At 34.5% G+C, this 20,279-nt stretch overlaps 1 protein-coding gene across 9 annotated transcripts in view; it reads left to right on the top strand.

The window, feature by feature from the left end:
- Nucleotides 1–836: 836 nt before the first annotated feature.
- Nucleotides 837–20,279, top strand: part of LOC110818904 (uncharacterized) — a 22,728-nt gene continuing 3,285 nt past the window's right edge. Inside the window, exons 1-21 of one of the 9 annotated variants that reach the window (XM_088221533.1) lie at nt 838–1,088; nt 2,119–2,163; nt 5,264–5,368; nt 5,519–5,575; nt 5,666–5,736; nt 6,579–6,678; nt 7,858–7,928; nt 8,035–8,135; nt 8,219–8,322; nt 8,403–8,456; nt 8,949–9,004; nt 9,187–9,225; nt 9,342–9,486; nt 10,888–11,066; nt 11,151–11,218; nt 11,452–11,524; nt 11,647–11,708; nt 11,791–12,721; nt 14,096–14,386; nt 15,529–15,808; nt 17,782–18,291. In XM_088221533.1, the coding sequence (XP_088077659.1) occupies nt 2,125–2,163; nt 5,264–5,368; nt 5,519–5,575; nt 5,666–5,736; nt 6,579–6,678; nt 7,858–7,928; nt 8,035–8,135; nt 8,219–8,322; nt 8,403–8,456; nt 8,949–9,004; nt 9,187–9,225; nt 9,342–9,486; nt 10,888–11,066; nt 11,151–11,218; nt 11,452–11,524; nt 11,647–11,708; nt 11,791–12,721; nt 14,096–14,386; nt 15,529–15,808 (2,826 nt within the window). In that variant the 5' untranslated portion in view covers nt 838–1,088; nt 2,119–2,124 and the 3' untranslated portion in view covers nt 17,782–18,291. The other 8 variants (XM_088221530.1, XM_088221532.1, XM_088221531.1 and 5 more) reach the window with 8 other exon arrangements.

Raw genomic sequence — 20,279 nt, 5'->3', positions numbered from 1 at the left:
AATCAAAAAACGACACGTAATTAAATTATTTTTAATTCTATTAAACATATAAAAATTTCATTTTTTTCCTTTTTATAAATTCATCCCCACACGTACGTACATATATATAATATCAATGAAAAATAAAAAAAAAAGGATATTAAATATGCCTTTTCTTTTTCCGGCTGACTCATTCACCATTCACCAACCATCCAAAATGTGGTGCAAACTAATTGATTGATTGATTTGTCTTTGGAAAAGTAATGTTGGTTCATCTCTTTTTCAAATCCAACTACCCAATTAATAATTTTTTGTTAAAATATAGATTAATAAATTAAATTTATAAATTGGGTCAGCCTTGTTTTTTAAATAGAGATTCTCTGATGTATGGAGATTTTATTCACAAATAATTTTTAAATAATAATAACATAATCTGATTTAAATATAATATTTAATTAAATAATAACTTATTACATATACATAATGTATACGTCCGCAACGTATTTAAATAATTTTTAAATAATATCGTAATTCGCATGCTTAGCCCGTGAGCTATATGGGTCCAATTTTACTAGTAAAAATAATATAAAACATATATCCTATGATTTGATTACTCATTGTTTAGATTAGTGTTAATAATATTTTAAAAATAAAATATTAAATGCATATTTTGAATTGGGTTTGAAATTATTTTGGGAAAAAAATTTAATTTATTAAATGTTACAATTTGAAAAATACTGTTTTAAATAATAAAAATCAAACCAATAAAAAAATCTTTGAGTTCCTTATTTATATTATGTATTAAAAAAATCATAATTCAGATTTTTGGGCCTACCACCGCTTCCCCCCCCCCCCCCCCCCCCTCCCTCTCTCAAGTCTCACCTAACCTTTAATGTTCTTATGAAAACAGAGTAGTTGATCGTCTCTTTCTAATTGTATTCTTATCTTCTTTTCTCTTATTCTCTCCCCTCCCGCACCCTGCATATTCACACACACGTATATATACGTACATACAGATCTAAGATTATATGATTTATGATTAGTCTTTGTTTCCTTCATTGAAAGAGGGAGTCCATCTGCTGCATGCTCTGTTTTCTCTCTGTTCTCAGGTCAGTGCTTCTCGGCTTCTTTATTCCCCCTCCTGTACGAACACCCTTTGAATATTTATCAAAACATCTGATTTGAACTTTCTTATATCATATAGTATGTATACATGTATGCATTAATCAACTTTCTGCAAATGAAAGGAGACAGAGGCGTTATATAAGATTTCTTCTTTTGTTTCTTATTGGGGAAATAATTTATCAATCAAAAGCATTCATATCTATTTTTATATTTATATATTCATAGGAAAATGAGACGCTCCTTCAAATTTTATAAGTAATTCTTTTTATTGTTGAAAACATATCAAAGTTTGGTTATAACAATTATTGTGATAAATTACTAAATTAATTTACGAAATTTAACACTTATTATAAATTAGTTTTTAATATTTTATATTCAGTTTAAATGTTTATTTTTCTTTTATTTTCAACAAAAAAAAATTAAAATAATTATTAATATTTGAGTAATTTAAAGAAATTAACTAAAAAAGTGATTTTTTATTATAACAAATGTACTAAAATAATTAGGTCATTTTATAGAGTATATTCTCTTCCATTATTAGTATGAATGTACCGAATCCTTTAGCTAATGGGTTTTTTTTTTAAATTTTTTTTTTATTCATATTTGTTGAACTTATTTAAAAAATTAGAATAATACGTTTTAATTATAACAAATGCATTTATTATAATTTTATATAAAAAATATTTAAATAACCATTTTATCGCCATGAAAACATGAGAGGTATATTTTTTTCCAAAATTTTATATTTATTTATACATTAAAAAATATTAAAAAACAGGTATAATTATTTTCTTATTCAAACGTGATTCTTTTTGGATCAGATTCAATCGTCTTTAGATTTTATTGGCTGATGAAGAAATGGACAATTATTATTATTTTAAAAATTTACTTTTAAAGATGATATTTGGTATTAGATTACGACGTTACGTGTACGCCTTGCATTCTCCTTTGAAAATTATTATGGTTTATATATATATATATATATATATATATGAAAATTTATTGATTTACCAGGCTACCATGGAGAAAGGTTTCAAAGAAGAATATACAGCAGAAGAGGTAATTTGCTTATACCCACTTCAACATATTCATTTATAATTTTGACATTTAAAAATAAGAATGTATATATATAATTTTTTGGTATGTCATTATTGTATCCTTGTTTTGCACATATATATTATATTCATATTTAATTTTTAAATCTTAATTATTTAATATGTAAACTTAATCATAATTTACTTATTTGATGTAACGCGCATTTTTTTTTTCCTTTTTCCTTTTTTCACGTCTAGGATGTAATTAAAAACAACCAATTCCATAATTAAATCAGTCATGCATATAAAAACGCTATCACGATCTCATATTCAATGGTCAAGATAAACCTACAATCATGCACGAGACATCGCATATAATACAACCGTACTCACTATCTACCTACCATCAACTTTTACACACTCAATTCTGTTAAAAGAAAAGAAAATATTTATCCTGTTACTCTATACACTAGGTTCGGACGCCAGTAACCTCGATCCCGACTCCGTTCCTACATCATCTGTAAAGAGTAAAGAGTGAGTCCATATAACTCAGTACAGTAAAAAAAATCAAATTACAGGTGTGATAGATAACAATATAAAACCTCATACTTCTACCAACATTCTATTACTTAACCCAAGCCCCCCCTCATTTATTATCATTATGAGGCTACTAGGCCATGCACGCACACCATTATCATTTACTCTCGTCACCAACATCGGAGACCATCATCCACCTACCGACCCCTATCGGGCCACACACACTAATCCTTCTCTTCCATCACCAACATCAGCGACCATTAGCCACCTCTCGACCACTAATGGGCCACACACACACACAGTTATCATTATCTCCCGTCACCAACATCAGCGACCATTAGTTACCTCTCGACCACTAATGGGCCACACACGCATATAGTTACCATTCTCTCTCGTCACCAACATCGGCGACCATTAGCTATCTCTCGGCCACTAATGGGCCACACACGCATATAGTTACCATTCTCTCCCATCACCAATATCGACGACCTAGCCCCCCTGTCCGTCGGGATCTCCCGACTCACACCACCATCGGTGGTCAACCTACTCTCTCTACCCATAACCACCAAGGTCGACGTTTCCCTCTATAGTGTATACAATTAATACTCAACCAGCGCACAACTGCAAATTCCCCTTGCCGACCACCAAGGCACGACCACCTATGTGAAATTTCCCACTATGCACGCTCCACAAGTCTCCATTTTCTACTCTCTAATTTCCCAGCATAACTCTACTCCCAACCCCGTTTTCCTTTCCCATACTTGCATTAATCCCAACCTCCCACTGCTCTTCTTTCCCCTTTTACTTGCGGCATACCTTAAGTGTTCCCACTCACACCGCCTTTCCCCCTCCGTCACGGACTCCACTCACGCTGCCTACTCCTCCTATTTCTCCCCCTTGATGCTCACCCGGTCCTACTCTCTCCCAAGGCTCCAGCAATCACACTCCACTCCCTCATATACCTCACTCACATCACGAATCCTCCTTTCCCCCGGCATTCACTCACTCCACCTCCCTACTTCTCTCTCGGACTTCACTCTCACAGCCATCAAATCTTTATCTCTCCTCCCATGATGCTCACACCGACCAGCTCCCTCTCACACATTTCACTAACACCACAAATCCTTCCCTCTTCCGGCCTCCACTCACTCCGCATCCCTACCTCTCTCTCGGACCTCACTCACACCGCCATCCTCTTTCTCTCTCCTTCCGCGGTACTCACGCAGCTAACTTCCTTCCACATACCTCACTCACCGCACACACACACCCTACACGGCCTCCTCCGTACACTGCCACCTCCATAAGCATACACAAATACACAACACGCCTCTAAATTTCTCATCCGCATTTCCAATCCTAAATCTACACATGTCATTGAAACTTTTTTTTTTTTTTTACCGTACCTCCCATTTCCATCTTCCTTCCTCATACCGATCGCGCTATTACCGTCCATAGAAACACTATCACGATATTATATTCAATGATCAAGATAAATCTATAATCATATACGAGACATCGCATACAATACAACTGTACTCACTATCTACACTACCATTAACTTTTACACACTCAATTCTTTCAAAAGAAAATAAAATTTTTATCCTGTTATTCTATACACTAGGTTCGGACGCCAGCAACCTCGATCCCGACTCCGTTCCTACATCATCTGTAAATAGTAAATAGTGAGTTCATATGACTCAGTATAGTAAAAAAAATTAAATTACATGTGTGATATGCAACAATATAAAACCCCATACTTCTACCAACAATCCATTACTTAACCCAAGCCCCCCCGGTATCCCAACAAGGGTTACCATTCCCCAACGTCGTCCCAGGCACGCCAGCGTTGTCACCCACCACCAAAATCGGCGACCCCCATACGCCTCTCGACCCCTACTACGCCACGCACACACACCATTTTCATTCACTATCGTCACCAACATCGGAGACTATCATCCACCTACCGATCCCTATTGGGCCACACACACACACACACTGATCATTCTCTTCCATCACCAACATCGGCGACCATTAGCCACCTCTCGACCACTAATGGGCCACAAACACGCACAGTTACCATTTTCTCCCGTCACCAACATCGGCGACTATTAGCTACCTCTCGACCACTAATGGGCCACACACGCACACAGTTACCATTCTCTCCCGTCACCAACATCGGCAACCATTAGTTATCTCTCAGCCACTAATGGGCCACACACGCACACAGTTACCATTTTCTCCCGTCACCAACATCGGCGACCATTAGCTATCTCTCGGCCACTAATGGGCCACACACGCACACAGAAAAAATCATAATTAACTTATTTGACAAATTTATTTTTAAATCTTAATTATTTAATATGTAAACTTAATCATAATTAACTTATTTGACAAATTTATTTTTATGTACAATCGTATACTTATATTTTTATATATTAGTGAATGATTTATGATAATATGTAACTTGAATTATAACATTATTTTATTTTGTTTTTATTATTTTTTAATTTTTTATTATGTACGGTTGAAATTTAAATTGATCTCATTTATTTTATTTTAATTAATTTTTTTATATATTTTTGAATCAGGTTCACACAGAAAAAATACCCTCACTAACATGGCAACGACGTTTGAATAGTAACGAAGAGATATCATCCGAATTCAAATTAAATTTTAAAGAAACGATGCATTTGGTATGTATAATAAATATGTTTCAAATAATTATCAATCACTATATAAATATGTATAAAATTACATGTTTATATATAATTAATTTATTTTTTATATGTTAAAAATTGACAAAAATAATTTTTGATTCTTTTTTTTTGTTTGTTTTAAAAAAGTTTCCAATAGGTTGTAGGCTTTGGCGACACACTAAAGAAGAAGCAACGAAAGGAAGAGTATGTAACGTATTTCTTACCATATATAATAATAATTTGGAGTCAAAATTTAAATATAAGTAAAATTTACATAATATGATTGATTTGCAGGTGTCTATATTTGATATTTTTGGAAAGCATATAATTGCCGGTGATCGTGGTGTACCTCTAGGAGGAATCGGGTAGGTTAATGTATATTAAGTATAAGATAATACATATTTATTATTGTATTATATAACAGTTGAATTTTTAATATATACTTTTGTAAGAGTGAAAAAAATATTATGTAAAAGTAAGATGTATTATTTGATAACTAAGTTAAACCTCCTCGGACCGGCTTGGGCAATCCAATTGGATCGGGTTGAGCCCGACTTGTTCGGCACAGTGAACTACCCGAAATACAAAATTGGCTTACTTGACCCAACTAATTGGCCCGGTTCATTTCTCCGAATAAGCAAATGTATATAAACCCTATGTTCTCTCTCTCTTTTTTTTTTTTTCCCCATTGTTTTACCCAAGCTCTTCCGGCGGGAAGCGACGGATTTTGAAATCCTTGGCTAAGGAATGATTTCCTTGTGAGCTGCGAAGTATACAGTTAAAACATTCTTCTGCTGGTTGCAGCAGGTGTATAGAAATCAGAAATTCGTATAATCACGTCCAAATGGAAAGTAAACGAATAAACAGCGAAAAGCTGTCGTTCTGTATTTCCTGCGATCCCACTTGCACGGAGTCATTATTTCTCACACGTGTTCTCGCGAATGGGCGCTCATGTGAGGGTGGCTCGAGGAGGTGGGAAGGAATTGAGCCAGGGCTCAAGAATTCAGGTTACCTGCACTGTGCTTGATCGTCATAAGTTAGTAACACGAGGAGATGTAAAAAATGGCTGACGCGTGCGTGGAAATGCATGTCCACAAACCCTAGTCTATGCGAGCATAGTCTCTTTCGTGAGGATCGAATTCACAGCGTAGCACAACCGTGAACCATAATGTCTCTCTCAATCTTATGTTTGAAGCATTAATTTTAGTGCAGGAAGCATCGGAAGAAGTTACAAGGGTGAATTTCAACAATTTAGGCTGTTCCCCGGAATTTGTGAAGACGGATCAGTTCCGGCAAACCAGTTTTCTGTAAGTTTACGTCTTATTATCAAATTTAGATAATCTGTTTTCTTCTAGTTTTGTTTGCAACTGTAAGCTATTGGATTAGGCACCAAGTTAATGTTCTTTTGTGCTAGTTGATTGATAATATCAACATGAATTGCCATTAGCTTTTCCATTTTTGTTCTTTTCCTAAGTGGTGTTTGAGAGTTTTTACTTGGTAGCAATCCCTTGCCCGTTGGTCTTATATATGCTACTTTAACTTGTTATTAGAGCTTGCTGAAACGCATTAATGTATGAATAGTTGATTGCAACCAATTAAATTCAAGCCAAAAGGAAGGGGCCAAATCAGCTATTTATGCATTTTTACAGTTCGCATATCAGTCAAGGTACTTCCAAGGACACATTAAAAGTAATGACATGTAAAAGAATCAAATATATCACTAGGAAACAGGAAGTCTCTGGCTTCTACTCACAAACCCTGTCAAGGAATTTCCTCCAATGTCAAATTAAATGCAAAAATCCTTTTACATTTTAGAACTGTATTGATTGAGGCAAACAATCAATCAAATATTGATTGATATTGCAGAAGTTACATTTTAGAACTGTAACTTGCCGAGAAGATTAATATTGCAGAAGTTAGCTCAGTTTCTCAGTATCTCCTGGGTTGTTCGTGGAGAGAAATCTACGAACTAGTTATAATTTCAATATAATGGTTCCCTAGGGTTCATGTCCATCTCCTTTGGCTGCTGAAGCAAAGAGCTTTGAAAAAGTGTATTTCAATAATATGATGCCTAAACCTGGAGAGCTGCACCTTTGAGTTTGATTCCTGGTTCCTTTTCATATGATTGTTAGATAAATTTACTATGCCACGGGAGTCAAAGTTTTCTGCCAGAGATAATTACAGAATTATAAACTACAAGCTTCAGATTCTTAAAAGGGAGAAAGTAGGGCTGCAATTAGTGTAGTAAAGTTGCTAAGAATAGGATCCTACCTTCCTAATTGGGCATCTCTATCTATCATTTGTTTCTCTCTTTTTAAAGATGCTCCTTAAAATGAAAATGCACACAAGCTGGAAGTAGTAAAAATAACACTTGCACACAGAAACACGAAAGAGCTTATCGCGTTACATACATTTTTGTTGGTTTTTTCTTTTTTTTTTTTCAATTTTTAAGATGTCTTTGGATACCCCTTTTTAAACACGTGCAGGTTTTTGTTTCACGACCAACTGGTGAAAAGTTTTCAACTGTGCTATGCCAAAAGAGCCCAGAAGTGCCAAAGTAAGCTATCATACTTTTGAGGCTTTTTAAGACTAGCAAAGTTACGGTTCCATAGTGAATATTTTAGGAGTAAGATTGATGATTCAGGATTATTTTCCTTATTCAGGGAAAGCACAGGTTCTGGCCTAGAATCCTGGGACTGGAATCTTACTGGAGAGAAGTGTACATACCATGCTTTGTTTCCAAGGGCTTGGACTGTCTACGATGGTATTGGATCTAATTACTGAGGCTGTTAAAGATGTTGTGTTAGTGAAAGTTCCTTATTCTTTTACTCTTTTATGCAAAAATAGGTGAACCTGACCCAGAACTTAAAATTGTATCCTGTCAAATTTCGCCCTTTATTCCCCACAACTACAAAGAAAGTAGTTTTCCAGTATCAGTGTTTACATTTACGGTAAGGATTTAGGGAGAAACTGAACACAATTTTTTTACCTCTTTGTTTTTGGACCTAAACATCGGGTGTTTTTCTTTCAGCTATCTAATCATGGAAGAACATCTGCAGATGTCACCTTGCTCTTTACATGGGCAGTAAGTTTAAAGATTTGAATATTTATTCTTTCAGTTTGTCATGGATAATTTTCTCTATGATCATCTAGGTGGTTTCTTTTTTCTTTTACTGGAAATCCATAATGAAGGATTAGGAATTTCGCCAAAGTCATGCTAGGGTTTTAAATTTTAAGCAAGCAATTAGATGCCTTAATGGATGGTTCCTTTTTTACAATCTTGGTGATAATGACTGCTATCAATGTTATATGCTGGAATTTCAGTCCGTTTGAAAAGAATTTGCTTGAAGATTTACTTCATGTGAAATTATAATTTTTTTGGTTCTCATTCTTGTTTTTTTTCCCCAAAATTATTCAAGCCATTTGGATTTTCAAGAGTCATACCTGATATGTGCATGCGTGCATAGAGAGCGGGAGATGAAGAGAAAAAAAGACTTTGTGGTTTGTAGTTGTGTATCAAACATGTATGGCATTGCTGACATGGGTTTGTCTAACCTATATGTTTGTGATTGTTCAGAATTCTGTGGGTGGAGATTCTGGATTTTCTGGCCATCACTTCAACTCAAAGATGACGTAAGGATATAACTGGAATTGGATGTCTAAACTTTAAGTTTTGTAGTATTTGTATCTTTTGTTGTGGTCTTTCTACTGCCAGTGGGCACAATATTCATTTGGATATGCAGTTATAAACAATTTTGATTTGCTGATGTTTTAACTTCCACCGGGTTTTTATTTGGTTACCAATTGCTTCCCAGGAAGAAAAATGGAGTACGTGGGGTAAATTTACACCATCAGTAAGTTACTTGCACAGGCTTTAAAATCACTTATAGTTCTTAGCTAAAATATCTCCTCCATGCATTTGATTTGCAGTATTGCTGTTACATTCTAACTCGAAGTACCATTAATTCAGAACAGCCAATGGAAAACCTCCAGTTACTTTTTCCATTGCAGCAAAGGAAACAGGTGACGTCCTTGTTTCTGAGTGTCCTTGCTTCTTAATATCTGGTAATGCCCGAGGAATTACAGCTAAAGATATGTGGCATGAAATTAAAAAGGTTAGCTCTTAATCTCCTCCATATTTTCATGTCTATGATATACAATATAATACGCCTAAAATGGGTACCTCCAATTTACGAACTTTTTATTAGAAAAAGAACAAAAATTAGAGAGAGATGAGAGGTACATCAGTAGAGGACTAGAGATTCCCTCCCAAACAAAGGAAACTAAAAAGAGAAAAAGAGAGAACAAAATTCAATGCAAACTGCAACTCAATCTCTTTGCAAAACAGCAGAGAATATCCCTCTAAATCCTATGTGCTGTACTCAGAACGGGGCCAAAAAGTTTCTATTCCAAAGAAGCAAAGGAGGGTAAAAATAGTCTTTAAAAGCCTTATTTCTCCCCAATGACAGCAACGACAACCTAACAAAAAGAGCCAATCTCCAAAACAATCTTTCCTCCTCATTCTTCCAGAGTCAAGGAAAAAGAAAGAGATAAAGCATTTAAAGGTAATAGGAGATACCCATTTAACATGAAAAAATATCCACCAACCTAACCCAAAATCTCCAGGCTGCATCAGAATGCAAAAAGCTCTGCCTTATGATAACACGTTGCACACATATTGAAGGAGAGAACACGATTTGTTGGTCCTATCAAACATGGAGCAAATTGTTTGTGTTGAGCTTGTTAACAACAATTGTCCAGATAAAAACTTGTACCTTAGAGGGAGCAGTTACCTTCTAGAAATTGTTGGCAATAGCCACATTGTTTTGGGAGGACTGGAAGGTCCATGTACAAAATATGTATCAACAATCTATTTGCAACTCAAAATATTTACTGTATACACACGGTCATCTTCTTCAAAGAGTTTGTAATCATTCGTCCAAAAAGATATGTTCCTTGAGCATGAAATCACGCTCTTTGGAAAGCAGATTCGACACCTTGAAATGCTCAAATTTCTTTCTCTGTTTAGCTCCAGCTGCGTATACCAAGCCTTATCTCATTAGAAATTTATAGTTTTGATGTTGAAATCAGTTCTCGAACTTCTTTATATATATATATGTATATTTTAACTTCTAAGGCATACATGCAAAGAATATTTTTCTAATTGATTGAAAAAATACTTAGTTCAATTATGCAAATGTAGCAATTTCAGTATATGTCTTATATCCTTCTAAAGGGCATTAATCATTGCAAGAGTCTCCATTTTAGACGGGAAGTGTTTGTCTCTAGTATGGAACCCCTATCAATTCTCCTATATAAGTGAGAGGGATTTTCTACGAGTTAAAAACATGCTGTTATATAATGTTGTTGACCATAGCAAATTTTACAATATGAGAATAAGAGTTATGATCAGATTATCCATTAACTGAAATCCCCCATGGATTAGTATTTGCTTTTGCATTATGGTAACATAATACTTGACAAAGAACTCAACTGCTTTCTTTTTATTTTCTCAGCATGGCTCATTTGACCAACTTGAATGCAATGAAATTTCTTCACCTTCAGAACCAGGCTTATCTATTGGAGCAGGTGTAGCAGCCTCCGTGACTGTTCCCTCTAGTTCTGTCCGTACGGTCACATTTTCACTGTCATGGGACTGCCCAGAAGTGAGATTTTGTGAGAAAGTTTATCACAGGTGGGTTGTCCAAGCTCCCCAACAGTTTCTCTGCAAATATTGTCTCAAGTTTTAAAAGGTTGTGAACAAATATTCTAATGGCAGGCGTTATACGAGATTCTATGGTATTTTAGGGAATGCAGCGGCGAGTATTGCAAATGATGCTATTCTTGGTATAGTTGTACATTTTTCTTATGACCTTGTATATATATAGCATTTCACTGTGTGATGCTGTTGTAGATGGAGAACTATAATACAAAAAATAGAGATAGAAATTGAACTATAATACAATGTTCGCAATCTGATGTGGATGCATGTTTTCAATAGTGCACTTTAGTTATGTTGATGGTTGAGTATAATACTCTATTAACTCCTTTCTTTGTGATCTAATCATTTTGGAATTAAGGGTATGCTCATTGGGAATCCCAGATAGAAGCATGGCAAAGACAGACTCTTGAAGATAAAAGGCTACCTGAGTGGTGAGATTATTAATTTTCTGCTTACAATGCACACAAGATCTTCCATTGTGATGAGTAATGTACCACGAAAATAAGACAAACTGTGTGTTGAAGAACTTCTGGAAGTTACTAATTTTGTGCAGGTATCCGGTTACACTCTTCAATGAGCTTTACTACCTAAATGCAGGCGGGACAATATGGACAGGTATCAAGAAGTTTAAGCTTTTAATGGTAACTAGCCATCTTTTTCATTTTAATTACTCGAGGTTACACCTTAATTTCCACAGATGGATTACCTCCAAAAAAAAGTTTAGTAACCATTGATGAAAGGAAATTTTCCCTTGGAAAACCATTGTCAAATTTGACTAATACAAGGACAGAGGTTGCTCATCAAAATGACATAGCTGTTGAAATTCTTGAAAGGATGACAACTGTATATGAACAGATACATGCTCCTGTAATGTCAACTGCTGCTTTTGGAACTTCTTTGCTCCAAAATGGAGAAGAAAATATTGGTCAATTTCTCTACCTTGAAGGAACTCAATACATAATGTGGAACACTTACGATGTCCATTTCTACTCATCTTTTGCACTGCTCATGCTCTTCCCAAAGCTTGAACTCAGCATCCAGAGAGACTTTGCTGCAGCAGTATTGATCCATGATCCAGAGAGGAGGAAAATCATGAGTGATGGAAAGTGGGTTCCCCGAAAAGTTATTGGCGCTGTTCCCCATGATATTGGACTAAATGATCCTTGGTCTGAAGTAAATGCTTATAACTTGTTTAATTCAGACAAATGGAAAGACCTAAATTCAAAATTTGTTCTCCAAGTATACAGGGATGTGGTTGCTACTGGTGATAAGAATTTCGCAAAAGCAGTTTGGCCTTCTGTTTATACTGCGATAGCTTACATGGATCAGTTTGATAAAGATGGGGATGGAATGATTGAGAATGAAGGGTTTCCTGATCAAACTTATGATGCTTGGTGTGTTACTGGTGTGAGTGCATATTGTGGTGGACTTTGGGTTGCAGCCCTCCAAGCTGCTTCGGCCTTGGCATATGAGGTTGGTGACAATGCAGCTGCAAATTACTTCCAGATCAAGTATCAAAAAGCAAGAGTTGTATATGGCACATTGTGGAATGGTTCCTATTTCAACTATGACAACAGCGGTGGTGGTTCGAGTGCATCCATTCAGGCTGATCAGTTGGCTGGACAGTGGTAAGCTCACACTTACTTTGTCTTATGTTGGAGAACTTTCAGTGTGTCAACAACTACATAAATTCACATGAGATATGATACTGAGTTTGGTTAGTGTTTCTTCCTATTATTCCTAATGCCAAGTAGTAGAATGTTAGATTTACAGTTTTAACTCCTTGCATCAAGGCTCTTAGAGAGTGTTGATCAGATATCTATACACTTCAAAAGCAATTTTGGGATGTTCACATTTTTTTTGGATAGAGAACAAATAGTATTAACAGAAAGTAGAGAAGAAGGTGCAGACAGAGGATGAGAAATCCTCCTAAGTCAACAATAAACAGTAGATAAAATCAAAGACAGGACATTTATTCACATTATATGCAGTTAACCACAAGAATCTTTCTTTTATTTTCCCAGTTTAAGAATAAAAATTCTTTCTTGAATACATACATATTGTCCATGTTGCAAGGATCATTCATCTTCTTCATCACATCTTGAGTGCATCTTTCACATCCTTGCTAAATTCTTTTATTTGGCATTAACCATTTTTCATCTATTAACATTTATAATTTTGTGCTCCATTACTTTCTGTTGCATTATCATGCCCTTATTTTGCTTCTTTTCTGCTACTGCTGTGCTAGGATGGCATTCTCTCTTACCTCTATTTTTCTCAGTCTAGAACTCTTTCAGACAGTTCACTTGTTTTCTGCCTTTCTTTGCATGGTATGTGTTCTTTTTCTACAGGTTTTAATATGGAAATCATGTCTTTCATGGAAGGATCTTTTTCATTGGTAGCACTGTCTTCATGACATTCTCTTTTCCTTCTTGAAAGGGAAGAGGCTGATCTTCATAGTAATATGCTGCTAAGTTTGTCTGGCTGTTCCCTTGACATTCATGTCTGTTGAATAGGGATGCATTTTCTGCTGAAATAGTTCATATTCGTTCTCTGCACTTATTTTCTAATTTTGCTTTCAGTTAATGTGAATCATTATGGATGCTTGGTAAAAATTCTTTTTACATAAAAATGGGGATACTAGAGCTGATACTGCTCCAGAAAAAAGCAGGGTTTGAGAAAACTAATTCACATCTCAGGACCTGCACAGTTGGCATAATGCTTGGTTAAATTTTGTTTATTTGCATTCCTCTTGAAGTAGTAATGAGAATAGGCCACTGTTCATTTTTCAGTTTTCCAGAAAAGCAGTGTTCAGAATGTTCAGTTGCTGGAAAACTTCATGTAGTGTGAAGTACTGATTCCTATTTATTGTTGAAAACATTACTACCGCCACATTTTTGCTATATAATTTAGCTGGAAATTCTGCCATAATCATATCTTTATTCAAACAATTTTGGTATTGTTTATGTGCACACGGACTTACCATTGAGTTAATATTACAGGTATGCTAGAGCATGTGGTCTAATGCCAATAGCTGATGAAGACAAAGTAAGGAGTGCACTTGACAAGATATATCATTTCAATGTCTTGAAAGTGAAAGGAGGAACGCGTGGGGCAGTGAATGGAATGTTACCAGATGGAAGGATTGATATGGCAGCAATGCAATCAAGGGAAATATGGGCTGGAGTCACATATGCCCTTGCTGCTTCTATGATTCAAGAGGAGATGGTGGAAATGGGATTAAATACCGCTAAGGGAGTCTATGAAGCTGCTTGGTCAGAGGAAGGTCTTGGGTAAGTAAAAACTCTCTGTTAATTGCAGAAAATACATGAAAGCTCCGAACTTTTAGTATAATTAAAATTGGTTTCATTATTTCTCGAAAATTATAACTTTGCATGATAAATAAAATTTTGAATTCCGGCGCAATCTCTAAACAGATAATAAATAATTGTTAAATCATCTGGGACATAGAGTCAAATAATTAAAAAGCAACATGTAACAAGTAATTGTGTATAAAGAACACCAAAAAAAAGATAAAGAGTTTAAATTTATATGGTAACAAAGAAATAATGGTGAATTTGTGAGAAGATTGAAATTCTTCACTGGAATGTACCATGTTAATAAGTATTAAAAATATATTTTTAATTTATGAAAGGAGTAGGTTATAATCTTCAACAAGTAATAATCAAATTGTAATTACAATCAAATATCTAAGAGCTTTATGTAACTTGCCTTTCTTTTTATGGTGTGTTTTAGATTACATTTAAAATTTGTCTGAAATATGTTTGTAAATTCACACTTGAACTAGAAAACAATGAGAGTTTACACTAAAAATGATGAAATTTTGAGTTTATATGGAATTTGTATAAAATTTGTTGTTCCATTTCCAGCAAAAGTTCCAAATATAACTAATTTTTGTCATCCTACTATAATTCATACATTCTCCTAATTAAATTAGATGTTCTTATGCGAATGAATTTCACTCTATTTCTGAATTTGTTCTAAGCATAACTTTATTTTGTATACTTAAAAATATTCTCTTTTAGGTTGTTTCTAGCAATATCTATACTAATTCCATCAAAAGGGTGAATGGGTTTGATTTACAGATATCACAAGGAATAAGGGTTCTTGAAATCACCATGCCTCTGTTCAAGTTTATTATGGCATTTTGTAGTTAATCAATAACTATATGTAATGATCATTTAAATATTTTTAAGTAATTTTAGTGATTACTACATAGAACTACTGAATTACTATAAAATGTTAAAAAGTTATATAAGACTTGATCCTTTTAAGGCATCATAGATGTTATCCATAAAGAAATATATTTGTCTGTTCTTTAGCTTCAGTTTTATTGTTATATTTTATCCGTGTGAAGAAGGAAGAAGAAACATTTTATTTTCATTTGACTAATTATAACTGATTTTATGTTCAGATACTCTTTTCAGACTCCAGAAGGTTGGAACACAGATGATCAATACAGATCCCTTTGTTACATGCGGCCACTGGCCATATGGGCAATGCAGTGGGCCTTAACAAAGCCAAAACTCTCTGTCAAGGAGGGGAAACCTGAATCAAGTGAAAACTCTTTATATCTGAGTCAGTATGCCGGATTTTCAAAAGTTGCTCACTTGTTAAAGTTGCCAAAAGAGGAAGAGACCAAAAGCGTCCTACAAACTATTTATGAGTTCACTTGCAGGAGACTACACTTCTAGGTTTGTAAAATTTTTATCTCATTCAAAATCATTGATAAGTTTTCTCACAATTCAGCAATTCTAGGAACATTGACATTTTGAAGATTCAAATAATTGTTGACCCGTTTTACTTTATTGTGGCATTGTTTTGTTTTTCCTCCCCCTGAAAATTTGAATAGGTTGCTGATCAGTCTTTCTTCATGGCAATGGTGTTTCAAGTTTTGCTGTCATTATAACATCTCGAGCTCAAAAATTAGGCTCAGAATGATATAATTTATTTTTTAAAAAAAATAATAAAAATGTAGTATTTAATTTTAATTAATTTTTTTTAAATTTTTTTAGATATATGTATTTTAGATGAATTTGAAAACTATTTTAGAAAACAGAGCGAAACTGGAAATAAAGAGGAGATATATTTGAAAGAAAAATTTGAAAATAGAGTTCAAATCGCAAAAAAAGAAAGTATATGCCTCGTAGCACGACCATGTCAATAGCACAACGAGTTAAGACATGCAGTATGGCAGACACATTGACACGGACAATCTGCATGTCAGGGCAATCGAACGGCCCGTGTATACTCTCGCGCACACGGACTAGCCAGATCATATCCTGCCTAGATTTCAAATGAACGGCTCTGATTGCTCACGTGACGGATCCAACGGTCTCACGATCGACGGCCCCGATTTATAGAGTTGATCAATCGAATGGTTTAGAATTGTTTATCAAATAGGTGCGATCGACAGCCTCCATTGCGCCACGTGGACCCACACGGATGACCCTGATCGAAGGAGAGGTATTTAAACATCGTTTCTACTGAAACCCTAACCCTATCCAACACACTTTGTTGGAGAAGAAGAGGAAGGGCGGCCAGAGGAGAAGCCAAACCATCGGAGGATGTCGACACCGTCACACTAGAGACCCAAAACATACCGGTGAACACGATTTTTCTTCCCGTTCTCCCTATCTTCTTAACCTAGGTCGTTTAAACTAACCCTAATGTAGGAAAAATCAAGGAGGACCGCGACCCGTGAGAAAGAGGTCGCAGAGCACGGTTGCGCTGTTGCACCAGAAATTAGAAAATGCTCTAGTAAGCCGTATTTTCTTCCTGTTCTTCTTGTTTTTCTTCCTGTTAGCCGCCTAACACCTTTTCGATGTAGGGTGACTAAAAAAAGTTGCAAATAGCGAGGGAAGGATGATAGAGCTCGACTAAGCCGCTGCACCGGAAGGGCAAAACCACTGGTAAGCACCTGCTTTTTCTCTCCTTTCGTCGAGAAACACCCCTTAACCATGATTTAAATAGATTTTCATCGAGAACTGGCCGAAACCGCCTGACCGAGAGGAAGAGTTGCCGAAAAAGGAGGACCAGGCGGCGGAGCACGGCGCCAGAACCCCAACCTGACCTTCCGGTGGGATTTTTGTCTTTTTCACCATTCCTCATTTATTTTCACGTTATTTTGACGTGCGTTTCAATTTTATAAGGAAAATTAAAAAAATTTAGAATTGGAAACTATTGAGAAACTCGGTGTCCTGAACATCAGCCTAAAGTAATAATTTCTCACCATTTTTTTCTGTTACGGTTAAATTAACGTTAAATGAATACTAAATAAAAATTTTAGATAATTGGCGACCCTTGATTAGTTAAGTATAGGTTGCTGATGGAGACAGTAACCGGTCAGTTTATATTTGTTATTAGTTTAATCGTGTTGGTTATTTCTTTAGTCACTTTATCGTGCTTATCTATTTACTGTTCTATTTATTCATTTTAAATATATGGTTAGCATGACATGGTTTCTTAATCTATATTTTTCGTTGCTCTATTGTGTGCATAACATGTTTCAGTCAGGATAATGCATATTTATTTTACTCACGTATTCTGATATATGAATTTTGTACTCTTGTGTTAAAATACGGATATACGTGTCGTTTAAGATTAAATAATAAATAAAAGAAAAGATATGCGTGAATTAATGAGGTTGAATAAAAGGGTTTACCAGGTGTCATAGGAAATAGTATACGGACTTGGTACATAAGGTGAGCCCTACCATGGACGTTATCCTCAGTCGTACGGGATTGGGAAGTCCTATTCCGGACGGGATTGCGAATTGATTTAATTACATTCATACCGGATGGAGTATTGAGACGGGTGTGTGTTGTGGCGCCCATTACCAGACATGGTATGAGTACGGTTGTTTGATTATAAAGAAAATATTCGTGTCCATGTGTAGACAAGATTCATATGGACCCCTAACGACACCGGTATGAAAAAGTAAAACGAAAATGTGGAGACGATCATGGTAAGAAATTCAGCTTGGGAAAGGTGAAGAGTCAAACGTTGTATATCTATTGAAATGTATACTGTTAGATTGCGATTCTGATTTTTATTTTAATGAATAATATTTGAGAAGTTACAGGTTAGTCGATAAAATATTAACGTTTTTAGTGAAATGAATAATGAATGCACTAGCATTCGGATTTTATTAGAATGAGCACTATTAACTGTTTTATATTTTCTATAATTCTTTAATTTTCTGTATTAGTGGTAAGACGTTGATATTATTACTGAGTTAGTGTAGTTCACCAATTTTTTATTAACAATTTTAGATAAAGACGATCAAAACCTATATTCTGAATAGTAAGAGATTAGTTAAAGAATTACCTCTTCCGTTTTGCCAGTTTCGAATAGAGGGTAATTATAATTTTTTATTTCTATGTCTTTTTCCATTTAAATTTTAAAAACATTCTTATAACTCTATTATACATTTTTGGTAACGTGTAAAAAATGTAATCTAAAAATATTAAGTGTTTTCGCTATAATAATAAACTTCAGCATTGTCATTTTATTAGTATTGCGTTATACGCTTGAAATCCTTGATAGGTAGTGATGAGTATGTAAATATTATTTTATGTATATACATAATCATATGCAAAATAATTTTCATTTGTTAAAATTTGATAGATTAGCATACGGAGCCATTTAAGATTTGAAGTAATTTTTTTTTTTGATTATGGACCTAACAATACTAAAATTGTATGATCTGTTGATAAACTAAACCATTACAATGATTATGTAAATTTGTTTTTAATTAAACCCTAAATTTGCCAAAAATAAGTTGCCTAAATGTTAGGCTTTAAGTGTTTGGATTTCAATAAAAAAAAAGGAAAGCAAAAACAATTTAAGCATGGGAATGGCTAAAGCTTGCCGTTGAAACAAGAGCCCATAATAACACATTTTGTCCATTCACAACTTGATTAAAAATATAAAGCTTTTAGTAAGTGGAAACAATACAAAAGTCTAATAACTTTTCTTTTTCTTTAGAAAAAAGAAAATTTTTTTTGGGTACTAATAACATATAATAATAGTACTTATGTTAATAATAATAATAACATATTGATTAACTAAATTTAAAGTTTAAATGAATTTATTATATATTTTTTTAAATAAAAATAATATTTTAAAATGAATATATTTTTATAATTTAGATAGTTACCATAGATATAAAAATTTTATTTAATATTTTGAATTTTCAAATAAAAAGATAATAACATATTTAATTATATTTTCAATTAAAAATAAATACGACTTTTGAGTTCTTTTTAACACAACTTCTTATATAAGCTAACACCACGGGCTAAAATTGAAATAATTTTTAAATAATTGGTTTATGTTAATTTCACAGTTTTGTTCGAGTTTAATTTTTATTAATAGTATTTTGAACGATTTTTTGAAACATATTAAATTGATGTAAAGAAGATATTGAGAAAATTGCAAAAAAGAAGTATAGATAGATGAAAATTAACTTCAAAATAGACTTGTGGAAACAAAAATTAACTCATTGTAAAACCAAAACATATTTTGTGCACAACAACATAGCAACCTCATGTCTGAAAACATAAATGATCCGGCCCAGTCACGTTTATTAATTATTCTGGTTCTCCCTGCTCTAAGAGCCGTCAATTTTAAGATCTCAATCCCTCCCGGTCGGATTTTGAACCGGTGAACCCATGCAAGACATCACCTCCAGTCGTATTTTGAACCGGTGAACCGGTCGGATTTTGAACCGGTGAGCTCCCACCCATCAGTCGCACTGTAAATGCAATCAGTTCTGTAAATGTCCAGTCCAGAGGGTGAAACCAAGATCTCCTGCGAGGACGAATCCTTTAGTCGAACAATCGAAGTCATCACTCTCCCATGTTCTTTTTAGTTCTTCATTATTGTCTTCCTTGTCTCTCTGAGGTCGAGTCATCTCGTCTAAAATTTCCATACCAGAGCGTAACAATCAATCAGGTTAGTTTATGATGATGAACCATCCGTTTTTTTATTTATTTATTGCTTCTTTCAATGGGGATTGAAGTTGAACCGAAACGATAAGTTCATAGAGGAGCACTAGTTGCCATTATACCTAATTGGCTCTTGGGACTAGTGAGTTAGTTAAACTTTAGTCGTAATTGTTTAAGAATGTAGTTTACTCTCGTCTTCGGTAGATCAAAGAAG

This window comes from Carica papaya, chromosome 1 (assembly GCF_054855325.1).
Source record: "Carica papaya isolate Zhongbai chromosome 1, ASM5485532v1, whole genome shotgun sequence".
In the NCBI taxonomy this organism is placed as follows: domain Eukaryota; kingdom Viridiplantae; phylum Streptophyta; class Magnoliopsida; order Brassicales; family Caricaceae; genus Carica; species Carica papaya.
This window is presented reverse-complemented; position numbering and strand designations above follow the sequence as displayed.